This window comes from Protopterus annectens, chromosome 5.part1 (assembly GCF_019279795.1).
Source record: "Protopterus annectens isolate FY-2018-M chromosome 5.part1, PAN1.0, whole genome shotgun sequence".
Lineage (NCBI taxonomy): Eukaryota > Metazoa > Chordata > Ceratodontiformes > Protopteridae > Protopterus > Protopterus annectens.
The window spans coordinates 421,070,129-421,089,593 of NC_056736.1; the positions used below are offsets into that span (position 1 = coordinate 421,070,129).

General features: G+C 38.8%; 1 protein-coding gene and 1 long non-coding RNA gene across 2 annotated transcripts in view; one reads left to right on the forward strand and one right to left on the reverse strand.

Annotated features, from left to right (window-relative positions):
- VEGFD (vascular endothelial growth factor D) overlaps positions 1 to 13,586 on the forward strand; it is a 769,460-nt gene extending 755,874 nt beyond the window's left edge. The window contains exon 7 of the mRNA XM_044073078.1: positions 12,061 to 13,586. Within this exon, the coding sequence (XP_043929013.1) occupies positions 12,061 to 12,070 (10 nt within the window). The 3' untranslated portion in view covers positions 12,071 to 13,586. The remainder of the gene's footprint in view (positions 1 to 12,060) is intronic.
- LOC122803459 overlaps positions 1 to 19,465 on the reverse strand; it is a 279,711-nt gene that overhangs the window by 42,906 nt on the left and 217,340 nt on the right. The gene's annotated exons all lie outside the window — the stretch shown is intronic.

Genomic DNA, 19,465 nt, shown 5'->3' on the forward strand with positions numbered 1-19,465 from the left:
ATATTGATGCTGGACTGATATATTGCTGCACACATTTCCCATCCCTGCCACCTGCTTCCTTGTCTATACTCTCCTTATCTATATCAGTTTTTGCACTGAATAGTCTGCATTGCTCCACTGACACAGTCCAGAACAAAGTTTATTCTTCTCCTGGTCCTGACGCCTCTAGCATTCTTCACCAACACAGTCTCATCAAGATTGCCTTCAGACAGCAAAAGTACAGTTATTTCTTTATTAGAGTCCATTACTAACAACAGAACACAGTGCACCTCAGCCTCTTGCACAGCTCCTTTCTCTGGCTCTAACGTCACAATGAAGAATCCACCTTCTGTTGCTCTCTTGTAGTCAGAACGAGTATGGCATGTTCCCCAGTTCCCTGGCCAGATTTCTACTAGTCAATATGAACACCACATCTCATCTCCCTTGAAAAGATGCTTCTGGTCTAGTAGGGCTAAACTGGTCAACAAATAAGAAACAAATAAATAAATGTTAATTAAATAAAAATAAGCTAATTTAATGAATAAATAAATCTCAGAAGCTCTAAGCAGAAGAAAATGGGGTGAAAGTAATGTATTTGGTACTGAGCGGTTAATACTAGTTAGTACATTATGTCGTAGATATCTGTAAAGTACATGCAATTTGTAACCAGTCCAAGCTAGCTGGGTTCTGCCCTTTCATTGATATTTGTGCTGTGTTGTGCTGTGCATTTAGATGCACACTGCATATGCTGCTAATACTGCTGCTCAGCTGGGGTTCAGATTAGTTTTTAGAGCTGCTAAATTATTTAAAGTGTTTGGACTTCTTTCCAAGTTATTACAGCATTACAGTAAACAGTGAAATGGAACATCGATCAGTAGAATAGAAATTAGGCATTATGAAACATCAATAGGTCGCAAGGATGATTATAAAATATAAATTAGTATCTTAAAAGACACAGTAATAAACAATGTTAATCAAAACAAAACAGAGCAGCAGGAAACATCAGTCAGAATGCTAAAAAATGCAGCATGCATTAGTAACTGTCAGTCATTTATTTCTGCTGTCATTGCTGTCTTCCCTGTATGTCATGCACTGCTGTCATTGCTGTCTTCCTATAGGTCACATATAGCTGGCTGTCATGCACTGTCTTCCCTGTATATCATGCACTGCTGTCATTGCTGTCTTCCTATATGTCACATATAGCTAGTTGTCATGCACTGCTGTCATTGCTGTCTTCCTATAGGTCACATATAGCTGGTTGTCAAGCACTGCTGTCATTGCTGTCTTCCTATATGTCACATATAGCTGGTTGTCAAGCACTGCTGTCATTGCTGTCTTCCTATATGTCACATATAGCTAGTTGTCATGCACTGCTGTCATTGCTGTCTTCCTATAGGTCACATATAGGTTGCTGCTCCTGCTGCTGTATATGTCACACCCATAGCCGGCCTTAGGAATAGGCCAACTTGGTGGTCACCTAAGACACCAATCTAGCAGGGACACTTTTCCAGTAATCTGGATAGTGTAGGCAGACAAGGATGGGGCATAGGGTGTGTGGGGCGGGGTGCTGTGGAGCCCTTTTGTCTAGTGCACCAGTTGAACAAAGGCCATTCCTGATCACACCCTCCATTTTTTGTATCTATTTGCCTTGAACATACAGGAAATAAATAAACTGATTTTCAGCAAACCGGACTTAACTCATTCAAGCCTACAGTACCTTTTTTGTATTTGTCCAGTTAACACCCATAGCACCTTATGGTGCCCAGACTTTTTTGGATCTGGATTCTTTAACAAAGTAACTTACCAGCTAATAATACACAGTATTAAAAAGGGCAAGGAATAATTAATAGACTGACACTAAGATTATTAATGTAGGATGTCCCACAGCAGAGAAATTAATTACTTTTTGCCTCCTATTATTCTTATTTTCATATTTTATATTCACATTTTCATAACTGAGACATACAAGCTATTGAAGGATGTGGTATGAAATGCTATGGTGGGAGACAAGAAGATTCATTGTCAATGTTCATTTATATCACAATACAATGGAGATGCTACAAGTTTTTTGTTAGTAATTATGACAGTAAACAATATTTCCACATGTACTTAATACTTAAAAAAACTAATGCCTTACAAAGTATTGCATGGCATCAGGTTAAACCTTAGATATTGCTGAAGAAAATTGTCGCTCATATTTAAACTGTAAGTCGCATATCTTGTGAGATATTCAATTTTATTTATATTGGTAATTATACAATCAAGCAAACGTTTTCATATTTCTATAAATATCTCAGTAAATATGCATCCAGAGAGGGATTTCTTATTGTCATGTCAAAGCATGTCTGGTAAACAAAAGGGTTCTAACAATATATGTCTATGTTATATAGCTTACAAGGTATGACAATTTGTTTATAAAAGTTTAGCAAAAACTATAACTCTGGGTTTGTGTGCATTATAGTGTAATATAGTATATTATAGTATTTATGGAAAGACTATGAATACACTGACTATCACGGTTAAGAATGCTTCTTACTGATAACATTGCTATTTGTACAGTTCTAATAGGTTTTATTGTTTACAAAATAATTACATTTGTTTATTTTATGCTTTTAAGTTGATTTTTCAGGAAATGCTTTAGAATGAAAGGACATGCAATGGCTCCTGGAGGTGTAACATTCTATACCACATAGGTGCTTATAAGTTAAAAAAAGAAACCAAAAAACCAAGAATTACCTAAGACTAATATTTAAATTCCTGAACCTCACAATTAGACTACATAATAATCTCACAAGGTATGGGGAAATTCATCCAAACCCTGGCCCAACCTTACTAGTCGATCCCAGCCCCAATTCTACTATACCCACTAACCTACAAACTTTAAATAGACCTGCGTCCTTACTCCTGGTCAGTCACCTAAATATTAGAAGCTTAAATAATAAGGTCCACCACCTGCATGCACTCTTAGATACACATTTCCCAGATATACTTTGTCTTAGCGAAACCAGCAGATAATGAGGTTTTGCCCCCAGTTTATAACATACTAAGGTTAGACTGTACCACAAGGAAGGGAGGAGGGGTAGCTGTACTATATAAAACTACTCTAGATGTTACCTCTGATTCCACACAACAACCCCGTATTGATAATGCTGAAATTCTCATTACCAAGCTTCAAATTAATAAAAACAAAAGTATTAACATAGCCTGTGTCTATATTCCCCCAAGTAATAATGCAAACTCCCTAGAAGATATCCTCTCTTCGCTGTCTAGTAACTACCCTCAAGAAACCATTGTCCAAGGAATCTTCAACATCGACTGGAATATTTGTTCCTCAGAATCTCCGACCATCCATGTAAATCTATACGGATTTACACAGATCATATCATCCCCTACTAGGATCAGTAAACCTAACAACAAAGATAGTATCCTAGATTGGATACTCATTAATAGCCATCCCCACATGTATAGGGCCGGTACCCGACCTGAAGACATAAGTGACCATTTTCTTACCTATATAATCATATAATCAGGCATAAGACTGACATCCCCTACCAACCTACTTACAAAACAATTAGAAACAACAAAAAGAGGAGAGGTTAAACACTTGCACCACACCACACTCATCACATAGCCCCTCAAAACCTGCACCACCAAAACACACACATAGAAACACAAAACACACACCTACATTCTCAGAGAATCTCAATAAAAATCTGCCCAAGCAACAGGGACCTCCAAAGCAGAAACACAAGCAACCTCCACCCCCCCCAACACAACCCAAATGACACATAGCCCACAAACTTAGTGTGCCACTCAACCACAGCCCATAAGGCATAACAACATACCCAACATTCTAGTCATAGGTGACTCTATAGTCAGGCACACTGATGTTCCACTCACCAGGCTAAACAAGGAGAAGGTTACTGTCAGCTGCCTATCGGGTGCCAGGATCTGCCACATAATGCATGCACTCAGGTCACTCCACGACAAGTACAAATATGACTCTGTCATTGTCCATGTTGGTGTGAATGACCTGAGATGTACCTGCCTGGACTACATGAAAAGAGACATGAAGAAGCTGTGCAGTCTTGTAGCACAGTCAGGTATGACCCTAGCCCTGAGGAGCATCCTGCCATTCCCCTGAATGATGCCACAGTACAAGGACAAAATTATTTACTTCAACAATTGGCTAAGCTACTGGTGTCATTCTAAGGGGATCCAGTATCTGTCTGCCTGGGATGACATGATCAACAGATCACGATGCTTTGCCAGAGATACCCTGCACCTGTCACCCTTGGGATTCCAGATACTAGCTAAGCCTCTTTCCACCTCTATAGTGCCTTTTTTAGGCAAGGTTCAAATGACAAACTCACCACCATAACAGGTACAAGCAAGCAAAATCTGAGGATAATGCTACTCAATGCTAGAAGTTTAAACTGCAAAATGCACTCACTTGAGGCACTTCTTATAATGGAGAACATCGACATCTGTGCAGTGACAGAGACCTGGTTCAAGGCTCCAACGAGCACCCCTGCATTAACAGGCTATAATTCATACCACACCTTTCAGCCACCTAACCTGGACTTGAAACACTAAAGGCGGAGGCGTGTCCATATTCATTAAGTATATCCACACCTCCAGGCTAGTTACTCAGCATAATGCATCCGAGATTATCCAAGTGCAACTAACTCTGGGCAAAACTGCAATCCAAATTGTAGCTTGCTACAGATTCCCCACCATGCCCCAGGATTCCCACTCCTCATTTCTTGATACACTGGAAAATATTAGGGTACAACCTAACACCCTAATAATGGGCGATTTCAACTACCAAATGTCAAAGAAAAACGCCAGCAACAGGTGAACTGCTGAGAAAGTAGTTTAATAATAAACTACCAATGCACCATAGAAGCTCCAAAACATACCGGTTTCGGCTCGGATTCAAACCTTGCCTTCTTCAGTGTATACCAATAGAGCAAATCAAAGAGTGCTTTTATATAATATAAAATTCAGTGATTGGTTAAACATAATTTTTGTCAAGCTCATGAATATTTAACAAAATTGTATACCTTACATATGTATATTAAGATATAACAAAAATATACCCAAATACATAAAAATAACATAAAAATAACATACCATGCTCAAAAATATACAACAAAAAAATAAATACTTGTGCATATATGTTTTTATAAGTATTCATTAAGTCCTGGGTTAAGTAAAGCACCAAGTTTGGTGATCCATTTCTTTTCTTTTAGATCAAGTTTTTTATGCCAGCCACCTTTATTGGTTCTATCCCCAATAATTTTATCAATTATTGTAAAATGAAATTGTGCCTTTTGGTGTATCAATGTATGTTTATATAATGCATTAGATGTCTTTTTGCATCTAATGTCACTCAAATGTTGTTCGATACAAAAAAAAACAGGTCGAGAGGTCTGCCCAACATAAAATGAGTGACAACTGCAACATGCCATATAGATGGCCCAATCAGTGTTACAATTAGCGAAAAAATTAATGAATACTTATAAAAACATATATGCACAAGTATTTATTTTTTTGTTGTATATTTTTGAGCATGGTATGTTATTTTTATGTTATTTTTATGTATTTGGGTATATTTTTGTTATATCTTAATATACATATGTAAGTTATACAATTTTGTTAAATATTCATGAGCTTGACAAAAATTATGTTTAACCAATCACTGAATTTTATATTATATAAAAGCACTCTTTGATTTGCTCTATTGGTATACACTGAAGAAGGCAAGGTTTGAAACTGTTTACCGGTATGTTTTTTGCTTCTATGGTGCATTGGTAGTTTATTATTAAACTACTTTCTCAGCAGTTCACCTGTTGCTGGCGTTTTTCTTTGACATTTATTCATTCTACAGCCGTGCAACTCCCTACGTGCAGGAAACTTTATTGGACATTTCAACTACCCCACCATTAACTGGGAAAACTACTCATATACCAACTCTTTTGCTCAATGTTTTCTGAAATTCATAAATTCCAACTCCTTGGATCAACTTATCGACACCCCTACCACGGGCAGCAATATCCTAGACTTGGTCATTACCAACATGGGCAACCAGTGTTGCACACCAGAGGTCAATTCCTTGTTGGTCAGGTCCGACCACAAGCTAATCACCCTAGACATCCACATCCCGCCGCCATCGTCCATTAGGTAAACCACCATAAAAAAATTCTCCAAAGCCAACTTCACGCTTCTTAAGACAGAAGTGGCAAACTTCACAACACCCATGCAGATGGACAATAGAGGTACGACTGCTGAATATTACACAAATGCAGTTTATAAGCACTTACATGACTGCATGGATCGTGCAATCCCTAACAGAACCAAGATGCTATCCTCCAAAATAGGAAGCCAATCTGGTAGTCCCCTGCCACAAACAAACTCTACAACAGAAGAAAGAAACTGCTGAAAAAAAGAGTAAAATCCCATGACTGGTGGAACTCCCTGGTCAGCCTCAGTAAAAAGCTGAGATCCCTCATAAAATCCTCCAAAGCTAGTTATGAAAACAAAATTGCCACTGATTCTAAAGACAACCACAAAGCATTCTATAGCTATATCAATAATCTCAATGTCAACACTCAGATCTGCTCTGAGTTACAGCACAGTGGCACTAAATATACAGAACCAACTGATATTGCCAACATCCTGGAAGATAGGTTCAGTGCTAACTTTACCCCCCCTCACCCTCTAAAAGGCCCATCTCTATACCAGAAGAATGCAAAGTTCCTGTAATCATGGCTACACAGGTAAAAAACACACTCTCCAAAGCCAAAAACACAGCATCCATGGAACCTGACAACATCCCAGGCTGCATTCTACACAAACTACAGAACGGACTGGCACCCCACCTAAGTACAGTGTTCAATCATGGCCTCACCTCAGGCTTTGTGCCCACTGAATGGTGCACAGCGACGATTATCCCACTCCACAAAGGGGGAGCCACTATGGACCCCAGGAACTACCGCCCCATTAGCCTGATGAGCCTGGTCTGCAAGGCTATGGAATGTATCACCATGGAGCTTATAAACAATGACATTGGTAATCTCCATACTCTGGAACCCACCCAGTTCAGGTTTGTAAAAGGCAGATCATGTCTCCTAAACTTGATAGACTTCTTTGAAGTGGTCACCAAAGCCATAGATGAGGGTAAGGTGGTTCACACAACCTATCTAGATCTCGCCAAGGCTTTTGACACCATCTCCCACTCTGGAATTATAGATAAACTCACTAAACTAGGCATAAATCCATATGTCACAAGATGGGTTGCCAATTGGCTCACTGACAAAGCCCACACTGTGAAAGTAGCAGACTCCAAATCTGACTTCAGACCAGTGACAAGTGGAGTACCACAGGGTTCAGTCCTGGGTCCTCTCCTGTTTGGTATCTACGTCTCAGAAGTACAGGCTAACACAGAAGGTCTTTGGCTAATGAAGTTCACAGATGACTGCAAACTAGGAGCCATAATCGAAACTCCAAACGATGTGGACATCCTACAAAAGGGCCTCACTGAGACAGATGCCTGGTGTCAAAGCCATGGCCTCAAGCTCAATTCCAAAAACTGCATTGTCATCCCTTTTGGTAAAAACTCTGTACCCATGAACTACCACATAGGCGCTAGTCTACTTAACACCGAAAGTGTGATAAGAGACCTTGGGCACAGGTGGACAGTAGTCTCTCCTTTGATAATTACATCCCCACAGTAGTCAGGAAATCCTTCTACATGGCACACCTCATCACAAAAGGTTTCTCATCCAGGAAAAAAGAGGTCATTGTTCCTCTCTACTCGTCACTCGTTAGACCCATTATAGAGTACAATGCCCCCTTTTGGTATGTACCTCACAAGACATCTACAACAACTAGAAAAGCCACAGAAATACCTCACAAAAAGGATTACTGGCCTCAAACAGATGCCCTACGCAGACCATCTAAAAAAACTCTAGCATTACTCCATCGCATATCACCTACTCAGATACGATCTCTGCCTAACATACAAAGCTATGTCAAACCCAGAGCTCTTGGACATGCTCCACTTAAAGGAATCCCAATCCCGCCAAGTTACACACTCTAGGGACCTAAACCTTGTCACCACAATAAACAGAACATGCTGGAGGGATAGATTCCTGTCCCAGAGACTTCCCATACTCTGGAACAGACTACCTATCTATATCAAACAGAGCTCCTCATTAGCACTCTTCAAGAAAAATCTTGATGACTGGATGGGAGATAGGAAATTCACCCCAGGGATCACTTCTGTGGCTCTGCTCGACAGGGGCACAGGAAAATAATTTTCTTGGGTGGCAAAAGCCATGGTACCTTTTTGGCTAGGCTTATATAGGCCCTAGGGCCAATAGCCTAGTACCTACCTATGTACCTATGAACCTAAAAACTTTAACCCCGCTAATTTCCAAAATGAACTCAAAGCATGTAATTGGGCAACATCTAACACTTGAAGAAGCTGTCATATTTCAACACCAAATTCCTAGCCATCCTTGATGCCCATGCACCTGCACATTCGATAAGAAGTAAAGCAAAAATTGCTCCATGGCTTTCAAAAGAAACCAGACAAATGATCTTACTTAGAAACAAAGTTTGGACCACCTGGTATACCACAAACTCCCCCTTAGATCAACTTACATTTAGACAACTAAAGAACAACACTAAAAAATCTTAAATCTACCACCCTAGATAAAAAAAAAAAAAAACTTTTGCTGCCATTTACAGCAAAAGCATCAAAACAATCCGCAAAAGTTTTGAGCAGGCATAAATAAACTTAGTCCCCCAGGGCAATGCACAACTCCTACCCCCTCAGCTACCATCCAAAAACCTTCAGAAGATGTTGTCAATTCCTTTAATAGTTTCTTCACAAAAACTATCCAGTCACTAGCTAACCAACTATCTCCCAGTTGCACAAGTCCTAACACCATCGCACCTAGTTCTCCACTCCCTTTAACGTTCAACCAGTTTCCACATCACTTATCCATGCCCTAATCAAGAAACTAAAACCTACCACCCTTGCAGCAGATCTCCTTCCAGCTGAGTATCTACAAAAAGCTGCGGATGCCATAGCATACCCGATCTCTATCCTGATCAGTAGAACTATATCAGAAGCCACTATCCCCTCCATCTGGAAGACATCCCATGTTATTCCATTCCACAAAGGAGGCAGTTCCACTCGACTGTCAAATTACAGACCTATAAGTTATTTTGTCACCCCTGGTTAAATTATGGAGAAGTGCATCCATAAACAACTCCTGAACCATTTCATTCATCACAATCTCTTGGCTAACTCACAGCATGGTTTTAGACCATTCCACAGTACAACCACAGCCCTCCTCTCCTTCTCCAATGTTATTATTCAAAACCAAAGCAACAATAAGCTTTCTTCCGCCCTCTTTCTTGATCTCTCCAAAGCCTTTGACATGGTCAACCACCAACTACTCATACACACACTTAAAACTATTCCCCTAGATGTCCAGGCTATCCAATAGTTCAAATCTTATCTGAGTGGTAAACAACAGGCTATACTATGGCAGAACAAACTATCTTCCCTTCTACCTATCACCGTTGGGGTCCATCAGGGCTCTTTATTAAGACCCCTATCATTTTTATCTTTATTAATGACCTGTACACTTCTCCAGTTCGATCCTCAACTGGGGTGCCTTCTGTGTGGAGTCTGCATGTCCTCCCTGTGGTCATGTGGGTTTTCTCCACATGCTCCGGTTTCCTCCCACATCCCAAAGACATGCTGTAGGTGGATTGGACACTCTAAATTGTCCCTAGGCATGAGTGTGTGCATGTGTGTGCCTTCTGTGGAAGGTTGGGTGCTGGGCTGGCAACTCGACACCCTAAAACTCCACTGCCAATCATGAGCGGACAGGTGATCCACTATGGCAACCCCTAACCGGGAAAAGCCGAAAGAAGAAGAAGAAGATTAATTACCTGTACACAGCCATCCCAACAGCCACCTGCATTCAATATGTGGATGACTCCACTTTGATTTGCTCTGCCACCTCCCCTTTGTCTGCAGACTCTATCCCGAAATGTTTTTAATACTGTCAAAAATTGGCTCTGTAGTCACTGTCTTCTATTAAATCCTAACAAAACAAAGCTACTGCTTTTCTCCCCACTCGTAAAGCCTCCACTCCAGCCTTTACTATAAAATCTAACAATGGCAATGTCATTGTCCCAGATCCCTGTACCAAACTCTTAGGTGTAACAGTTGATAATAACCTTAAGTTTGATATGCATATTAATCAAACTATTAAAAAAGTTAATAAAAAACTTGGCTCACTATCCAAGATCAAACCTTTCCTCACTCCACTAGCTAGGACAGTAATTGCCCTTACGGATCTACTTTCCACCCTCCTTTATGCTTCCCCCTCTCTTCATGAACTTGAGTAAGTCTGACCTTAATAAACTCTCTAGCTGCTTTAATCATATTGCTAGATTTGCCACTGGAGCAGCATACAGAACACACCACTGTCTGAACCTAAAGAATCTAGGGTGGCTAGAACTGCCTATCCAACTTCAGTACAATCAGCTAATAGTAGCACTTAAAATTCTCTACCATCCTGAAAACACACCCATACTTACAAAAAATATCACTCCTTACAGCAACCTCAAGACACTTCGCTCATCCAACAAATTACTGGTCCAAACCCTCAAAAGCAACATCTCATCTGGAGACTCTCTGTATGCCAACTCTGTTGGCAAAATATGGAACTCACTTCCTGCTGAGCTTACTTCAGAACCCGTTCTAACCTAATTAAAAAAAAAATCCAAAACAGTACTTTAAAAGGCAATGGCTATGTACTTGCTCTAATCATGACTAACTCTGGCAATATAAACATGTGCTAAAGAGGTCTTTTGGCCACCCCTACATTGCTTCCTAATTGTTACTCTATAAGAAATCAGATTTATATATGACAGACAGAATTAATGAGTTTTATCCTATGTTTTGCATCTGTTAACAGCGCTTTAACTTGTTTAATGTAACAGTTTTTCTGTATGTATGTATGCAGCTTTTCTCCCCGGGCCTCCGCTGAAAATGGACAAGTGTCCAGCCAGACTATCCCGGTCAACAAATGTAAAATAAAATAAATAAATAAATAAATAAAATTAAACCCCCATAACTGTGACTCCACAAAACGATGACTGCATAGATATTGAGCAATACAAGACAATACACAAACTAACACCAACTAAAGTAACAACTAATAAAAATAATAACAAAACAAACCAAAAACAATCCCTTGTATGCTTACAACCCACTGCTGTTTAAAGCATTTTATAAATATCTACGGCACCTTCCCTAGCTTATATATAATGTTCCTTCAAGGCCATACCAACACATCAGAAAGGAGCACTGCTCTGTAATGCATAAGGTCAATCTCACTGCAGATCAGCCATTTACAGTAAGAGAATACAAACATGTTCAGCTGTGTACTGTGTTGTAAAACTCATAATAATACAGTGTGTTCAGCTAATGGCAGGTAGGTGGTACCTTTTCAAGTGAAGTAGAATCACAAAGTGCCATAGAACAAAACAGCCCCACATACAAGAAAATGTTATTGAAGCAAAAAAGGCTAGTTTTGTGGCACTTCAATTCTTGAAAAGAAGATGTGTTGATTATTGAATTTTTTTTTTATTTTACTAGTTGTGGTCACTGGACACAAAAGCATTTTTTGAGTGCTGTGTGACTTGTTAAAATCTGTGTACTCAGTAAGTGGAACTTAATTAAATGAAACCCAGGATTACTCAATGAAACTACTTAGATAAACTGACAGCAATTAAATTTTTTTCTGATAAGAATACAATAATCACCTGTCAGAAATATTGCAAATGAAATGTAATTTAAGAAAGACATCCAAAGGCACCTGGCAGTTGTGAGGTCTGTCTGTACTTTAAATCAAATGAGTCAAGTATTGTCTTTGAAAAACACACTCTATGAAGTATTTTAAGTGTATAATATGAATTGTTTTATTGGTAACTAGCCTCAGTTTCTTGGTACATTATTCTTTCTGTCTCTTTCTCTCTCTCCCTTAGATGTTACTAATTCTACTTGTTAGGCAGACTCTGCAACAGAGGACATTTTCTCACTTATGGCCACATTCATCTGCTTTCCTAAAGGACAGAGAAAAATCAAGAACACCTGCTTAAACCATTTACATTCACTTTAAAGTGCAAAAGTATGCATCTATTGTGTGATTAATCAACGTTTGCAGGAGTTTACCACATCTCAGCTCTTCCCCCAAAGTAAAACTGATTAAAAGTCATCATTTTGGCATTCTTCTTCTGATCCCTGATTGCATCAAGGTTCTGTCCTGAACACCTTACTCTTATGTTTTCATAACAGTGTATCTGTTTGTATACCAAGAAGTGATAAACAGCAATCTATAAAAGGCAATGTCTATAAGTTTTCTTTGTCAGCTCAATACACTTCAGAGAAAATTTTTAAGCCAGCTAATAAAGATACATATTAAGTGGAATAGCAATGTCTGTAGCTTTTTTGCTGCATCAAAGATGTATATAACTGTGAACTCCTCAAACTGGAAGAATAAAGGATTTTTCAGTCAGTATGAACATTCAATATCTGAACTGGAACAAATCAAATATGAAACTTGAGGACAAAAAAAAAAGACAGTGAGGATCCAAGTATCTAGATCTTTTTGAGTAATGAATGCAAAACTAGAAGTTAGAATAATCCCATTGGAATTCCTATGGTCATTAAAAGAGGAATTGCAGAGTTTTGTAGTTCACGAATTCAAGTGCCCACACCAAAGGACAATGTCAGCATTGTAATCAGATTCAAGCAGTTGCGAGAATAGATATAACATCAGCCTGTTATTTTCTGCATTTGTATTTGTTTTAAGTTCTGAAAAGAAAAAAAATAATGTTTCCTATTTAGCAAATGGTACACTTGCAGATATTTCTGTTTTGATTGTATCAGAAAATGTGCCCAGTCTGTTGTATTTTTCATTTAGTTATGTGATATATGTACATAGTACTACTAGTCAGATGAGCACAATATTTTATACATTGCATTCTAGGATAGTTATGGCTCATTCTACTGCTCTTTGAAAAATTGAAGGATTGCAACATTTTTTTATTAGCTTAGGGTTTTCAGATACCAAACATTGCTAGTACATTTCTTGGGAAATCATAATGGCTGAATCAGTGTCTGTTTCATTTTTATCTTCTAGGATGTGGGAGATAAAGGCTGTACTGCTTGACCCTGCTAACACTAGGGTTACCATGTCTTTGAGACAAACCTGAGATAGTGATACTGTCCTGCAGAATGCTGAGAGACGGGGACTGCATTTGTGAAATAAATGTTTTTCTATGTGACAAATTCAAAGATCTGTTTTGTTTGGTGATAATTCCATAAAATGGTACTGATTTTGCAGCACAAATATTATTACTAAGACATTGTTAATGTAATCTGAATACATAATGCAGTCCTGCTTTCAAGTTAACATTAGTCAAGACCATTTAATTTATGCAGTTATCAAATGACATAGCACTATTGTCCCCATATCCACTGACATGCTTTGTAAACTGATTATCTGAAATTCTTCATTTTTCTAGTCTCTGAATTATTTTTTCTGTTATTGTCTGATTTATTGATTTTCAGTGTTAGCTTTACTACAGTCCTTTAAACAAGCATTACACTGTCATAAAAACAAAATATGAAGCAATAAAATAGTAAAAATGAAATAAAATAACACCAAACATAGCATGGACTATCACCACATATGATAGCACAAATGATGACAAAATATAGCACTCATTGCGTATGTGCAACAAGATAATACTGAGGACTCCCTCACTCAGCAAGGTGATAGATTTCATATGTAAGGACCCTGGTAAACAAAAGCTCAAATCACAGAATGATCAAGATGGTCTAAGAGGAATTGTAAATAAGTTAAGAGCCCTAAACATTGACTTTTACATTGTAAGGCTGACAACAAGTTGTCTGAAAGATAGAATCCACATTGTTAAGGTGGCAGATGTATCTTCATTAATTAAACATGTAACTAGTGGTGTACCTCACGTCTCAGTGCTGGGACTACTATTTTTTGTCATATACTTTTCCAGCCTCTAAACTATAGACCCATACCTATGTCTGAGTTTGCTGATGATTGCAGGCTAGGTCTTATTGTCAAATAATCCACTGTTACTAATTCATTGCAGTAAGAGGTGACCCACACTAACCATTGGTATACAGAAAAGGATTTAAAACTGAATGTAAAAACGTGCAGTAGCATCACATTTGGAAAATGAATTTGTTTCTGAATGTTCGGTATAGCCAATGCCTCACTTCAGACTAAAAAAAGTAGTCAGAGATCTTGGAACCTTGTCAATAATGCCCTCTCTTCTTTTACCATATGAAGTCATTGTTCAGGCAATCCTTCTATTTAGCACAACTGATATCTAAAGGGAATAATCCAGACCAAATCAGTTATTATCTCTTTCTTTGTGGCTCTGAAAAGGCCATTCACAAAGTAAAAATGGCAACTTGTCACATATCCATCCAGGTACATCAAGCAACTTGACAGGCTCCAGCGTTTCCAGTAAAGATTTTTGGCCTAAAGATTCTGGACAACCAGGAGAGGATTGAAGCCCTGTCTTTATATTCATTCTTTTACCAGCTCTTATGTCGAAACCTATATCTGGATTTCTATGCCATTAGTGATGCAAGCATCCTTGATCTCTTGCACCTGCGCAACTCCACAAATATTAGAACTAAGGGCATAAATCTCCTCCAGTATATAAATAAGACTCAATGGAGGAACAGAGTTATTACCCAATGTTAATTGCATTTCTAGAATAAATTCCTTGTTAAAAAAGTGGCATCCTTGCATCCTTCAAATCCAACCGTGATGACTGTATTGGTTTCTACAAATTCATTCCTGGACAAACTTTCTTTACCCTTATAAACATGGAGTCTATGAGCTTAGGGCAGGTACTGGCAAGGCAGAAATGCTTTACAAACATGGAGTCTATGAGCTTAGGGCAGGCACTGGCAAGGCAGAAATGCTTTACAAACATGGAGTCTATGAGCTTAGGGCAGGCACTGGCAAGGCAGAAATGCTTTACAAACATGGAGTCTATGAGCTTAGGGCAGGCACTGGCAAGGCAGAAATGCTTTACAAACATGGAGTCTATGAGCTTAGGGCAGGGACTGGCAAGGTAGAAATGCTTTACAAAAAGAAAAAGAAAAGCAAAATACATATCAGTCATAGATTTCTAACACCCAGCTTCACAGACAAGTGTTGCACGTACTGTTACCCTTTGATAACAGAAACAAAATTTTATAGGCACCCCCTTGAACTCTCCTGGTTACTTCTGCACAGATTTTGAAAACATTTAAACATGCTTCTTTATGCATTCTTCAGGTTCAATCAAATACTGAATATTACCTAGATCAATCAAATATTTATTTCTCAAGCTATACAGAAGAAAGTGTACAGAGACACTCCCTTCACTTCTGTAAAGTAAAATCCCTCCTAATTTAAGCAATGAAATCATTATTAAATCTGTAAAGCCTCATCAGATATTGGAAATATATATATATATATTTTTTTTTTTCCTTCATTTCAGTATTCCTTACATCTTTCACATTCACTACTAGGCATCCTAACCAGCTAGTCAGTCTTCAAGAGCTCAGAATCCTACCCCATGGTGCAGTCATTCAAAATACTAGTATAAAGCTAGATATATAACTGCACCATCTTCAGACATTTTTCCTCACAGCATGTCCACGCAGATGTTTCATTGTTCAGTATCATGCAGCAGTCTTCTGCATCTCTACGGATCAGTGGAGCTCAGGCAGATAAGCACTTAAATGTTTTTTTCCCCCTGGTTTATAGTAGTTTTTTCAATTGTTTGAAACTTTTCTATTGCTATCTTTCTTATGCCTATCAAGAAAATAGAGAAAATGCAGGTGTGACAGACACATTTCATGCAGACAGTACCTGCACCATACTAGTTATACTTTCTTGACTTGAAGAAAACATGACATCAAGAATGTGGAAATCTGCCAAGAATTTTGACCCCAAATTCTCAAAAGTAGACTGTGCACTCTGGGTTTGTATTTGTAAACACTCTGAGGCATTGATAAGTTCAATCATATTATCACCTACTCCATCCACCTCAGTCAATTTTCAGGCTAAGGAAAAGTGTAGGTATAAAGGTAACAAGGATAATGGTGACAACACTCAGATGGATCAGTCTTGTGATTGGTCGAATATAAAGGTAACAAGGAGAATGGTGACAACACTTAGATGGATCAGTCTTGTGATTGGTCGAATATAAAGGTAACAAGGAGAATGGTGACAATACTCAGATGGATCAGTCTTGTGATTGGTCGAATATAAAGGTAACAAGGAGAATGGTGACAATACTCAGATGGATCAGTCTTGTGATTGGTCGAATGTGATCACCCCCAGTGAGACACTTTTGCAGTTCCCTGATTGTTCCTTCTCTCCATTCCTCTAATGATACCCCTTTGGAGGTTTTTATAGCTGAGGACCCAAGCATGTTCATTTGAACTGGTAGCTCTTAGGGACCTTCTTTCTATGTCAGGCATCTAGCAAATAAGATGAAACATTGAGTTATTATTACTAAAGGTGTGGGGAAAATCCACAAAGTATTCATTAAGGAAAAGACTGAAGTTTTCAGCATGGAGAACTGGTTTAACAGTTCTTATTAGCAAATGGCTACTGTCAAAATGATGCAAGAAACAGGAAATCAGCTCAGATTTTAATTAATTTTTCATAGAAAGAATATCAGACCTAACCAAGACATTCCCAAACAACAACCTTCCAGTCTCTCACTCTTCCCCATCTAATTCCCCTAATAATCACTCCCTTATGTTCAATCTCAAACCTGTCTCTACTAACTTTATAAAAAAACTTCTATGCAAACTTAAACCTTGCTCTAATGCTCCTGACAATATTCCCTCCTCTTTCCTAAAATGTGCTGCTGACAGTATAGCTCTCCCAATCAGCATCATTATTAACAGATCTTGAAAGGAATCGTCCCCAAACTCTGGCGCTCAGCTTATATTCTTCCTCTCCACAAAGGAGGCAAAAACACCGATATTTCAAATTTCTACCCTATTGCACTACTCTCACCAATCTCTAAAATACTTGAAAAGTGCGTTCACCTCCAACTTATGCCTTTTCTAACCCAAAACAATCTTCTTACACCTACCCAACTTGGCTTCTGTCAGGTCACAGCACCATAACTGCCCTACTGTCTTTCCTAGAAACTGTCAATCAAGCCCAAACTTCTGGAACCTGGTCTCTACTGTATTGCTAGATTTGTCTAAAGCTTTCGATGCTGTTTCCCACAAACACCTCCTCTCTCATCTCTGAAATCTTCATCTTTCACCAAGCACTTTATCCTGGTTCTCCAGCTACCTATCAGACAGATCACAGTCAGTCAAATGGAAAAACTCTACCTCCCCCTTCTTAGCTACTCCTACTGGTGTACCTCAGGGATCTATCCTAGGGCCAATGCTTTTTAACATCTTTATTAATAACCTTCACTCTGCAATTCCTGATGCCAAAATCATTCAATATGCAGATGGTTCTACCTTGGTCTGCTCTGCCTCTAACCTCTCTGAATTGCTCACTAAAACTCAAACTGCTTTTTCAACCACCGAAAACTGGATGCGCCAAATCCACCTCTCTTTCAATGCCAATAAATCTAAAATTTTACTGTTCCCCCCAACAAAGAATCATTCCTATAACAAAGATACTTTCAGAGTCCTGAGTCAAACCAACTCACCTATAGAAGTGGTTCCATCCGCAAAACTACTCGGCATTACTATAGATGAATACCTTAAGTTCAACATCCACATTCTGCAAAATATTAAGAGAACCCACCAAAAACTTGGTATGCTATACAGGAATAATCACTTTCTCTCACACTCTACTAGGCACACTTTGGCCACTACCTATCTTCTGCCCTCCTTACTATATGGAGCTCCTGTACTTACCAGCCTGTCCTCCTCTATCACCTCCAAACTAGAAAACTGTTATAATAAAATCTCTAAATTTGCCACCAAATCCAAACATTTCACCCATCATTGCTGCAACCTGCAATCTCTGAATTGGCTAGAACTCCCAAACTACCTAAACTACCTCCAACTCACCACTGCTCATAGACTCATATTTCACCCTTCTAAATGTCCAGCTCTGGTTAATATCCTTCCCCCTTATACCCCTAATAGAACTCTCAGATCTGAACATCAACTCCTCCTCTCTTTCTCACTAGGTAAAAAATGTAATTCTCTCCCCTCCACTCTAAGAACTATACCAAACTCAGAAAACTTCAAAACCCAGCTTTTCAAACACCTGTCCACTAAATGGAAATGTACCTGACTTCACCCTGCCTAAATTCTCCCAACTACTTGCCCAAAAATGTTTTTGTTTCTTCTCTCCCAGGTTCCTAAGCTCTCTAAATCTCCCATAGCTTGTTTTTCTATGACTGTATTCAAGCTCTCTTCAATTCCTAGAGCTACCTAACCCTCATCACAACTGTGTAAATATTGTAAATAGTTTCATACTTTAAATGTGTGCTTGTAAATGTTTTATATTTCTACTTTAAAGGTGTGTATGTAAAGCGTTTTCCCCACATACTATGCAATGAGTGCTCTCATAAATGAACCCGTATAACCCTTAAGATCATCTACAATGATGTTTGTCTAACTATTGTGCAACACTGTATGTACCTTTGTTGCAATTTGTTCTAGATAATGTATCTTTACATTTCTGTATTACTATATCTGTACTGTATACTGTATTTGGAGCTTTTCTCCCCGGGCCTCCACTGAAAATGGGTCCCGTGGGCCCAGTGGACTTCCCTGGTAATCAAACTGGAATAAATAAATAAATAAATAATTCACTGCTCCTAGCTCAGCTCAGGTAGGGAAAGAGGAAAAGTTCAAACTGTCTCAGTGCTTTCTGAAAGCCTTTCAGGCCATATAGCCTGTGTAGTAAGATCAAGAAAAAACAGGTTCCTCTTCCTTTACCTGTAAAGAAAGATCCTTCTTCTGGGGAAGAAAAAGAAGAAGAAGAAGAAGAAGGAGGAGAAGAAGAAGAAGATCTGGACTACACCTCTAAGATTTCACTGTCCTCCCACACTTTGATTCTGGTATAAATGACACATTGACTTCTGACCCTCATGGTGAATGCATACCCTTGGGGAAAACCTTAACCCACATAAAAAATACTTCAGGTGGGAAGGCACAGAAGCCTTAGACAATCAAAAGAGATACTTTGATTGAGCTCTTGCAAATAAAAGCCCACAAAACTGTAACAATTCCACCAGTCTTGTGGGCTGCAAGGGATGCATTTATAGCAACATCTCGAGCCTAAGCCTTCCAAACCCCCAAGAAGTCAGACAGATTCTACATGTTACAAGGCACTCACAAGTATCT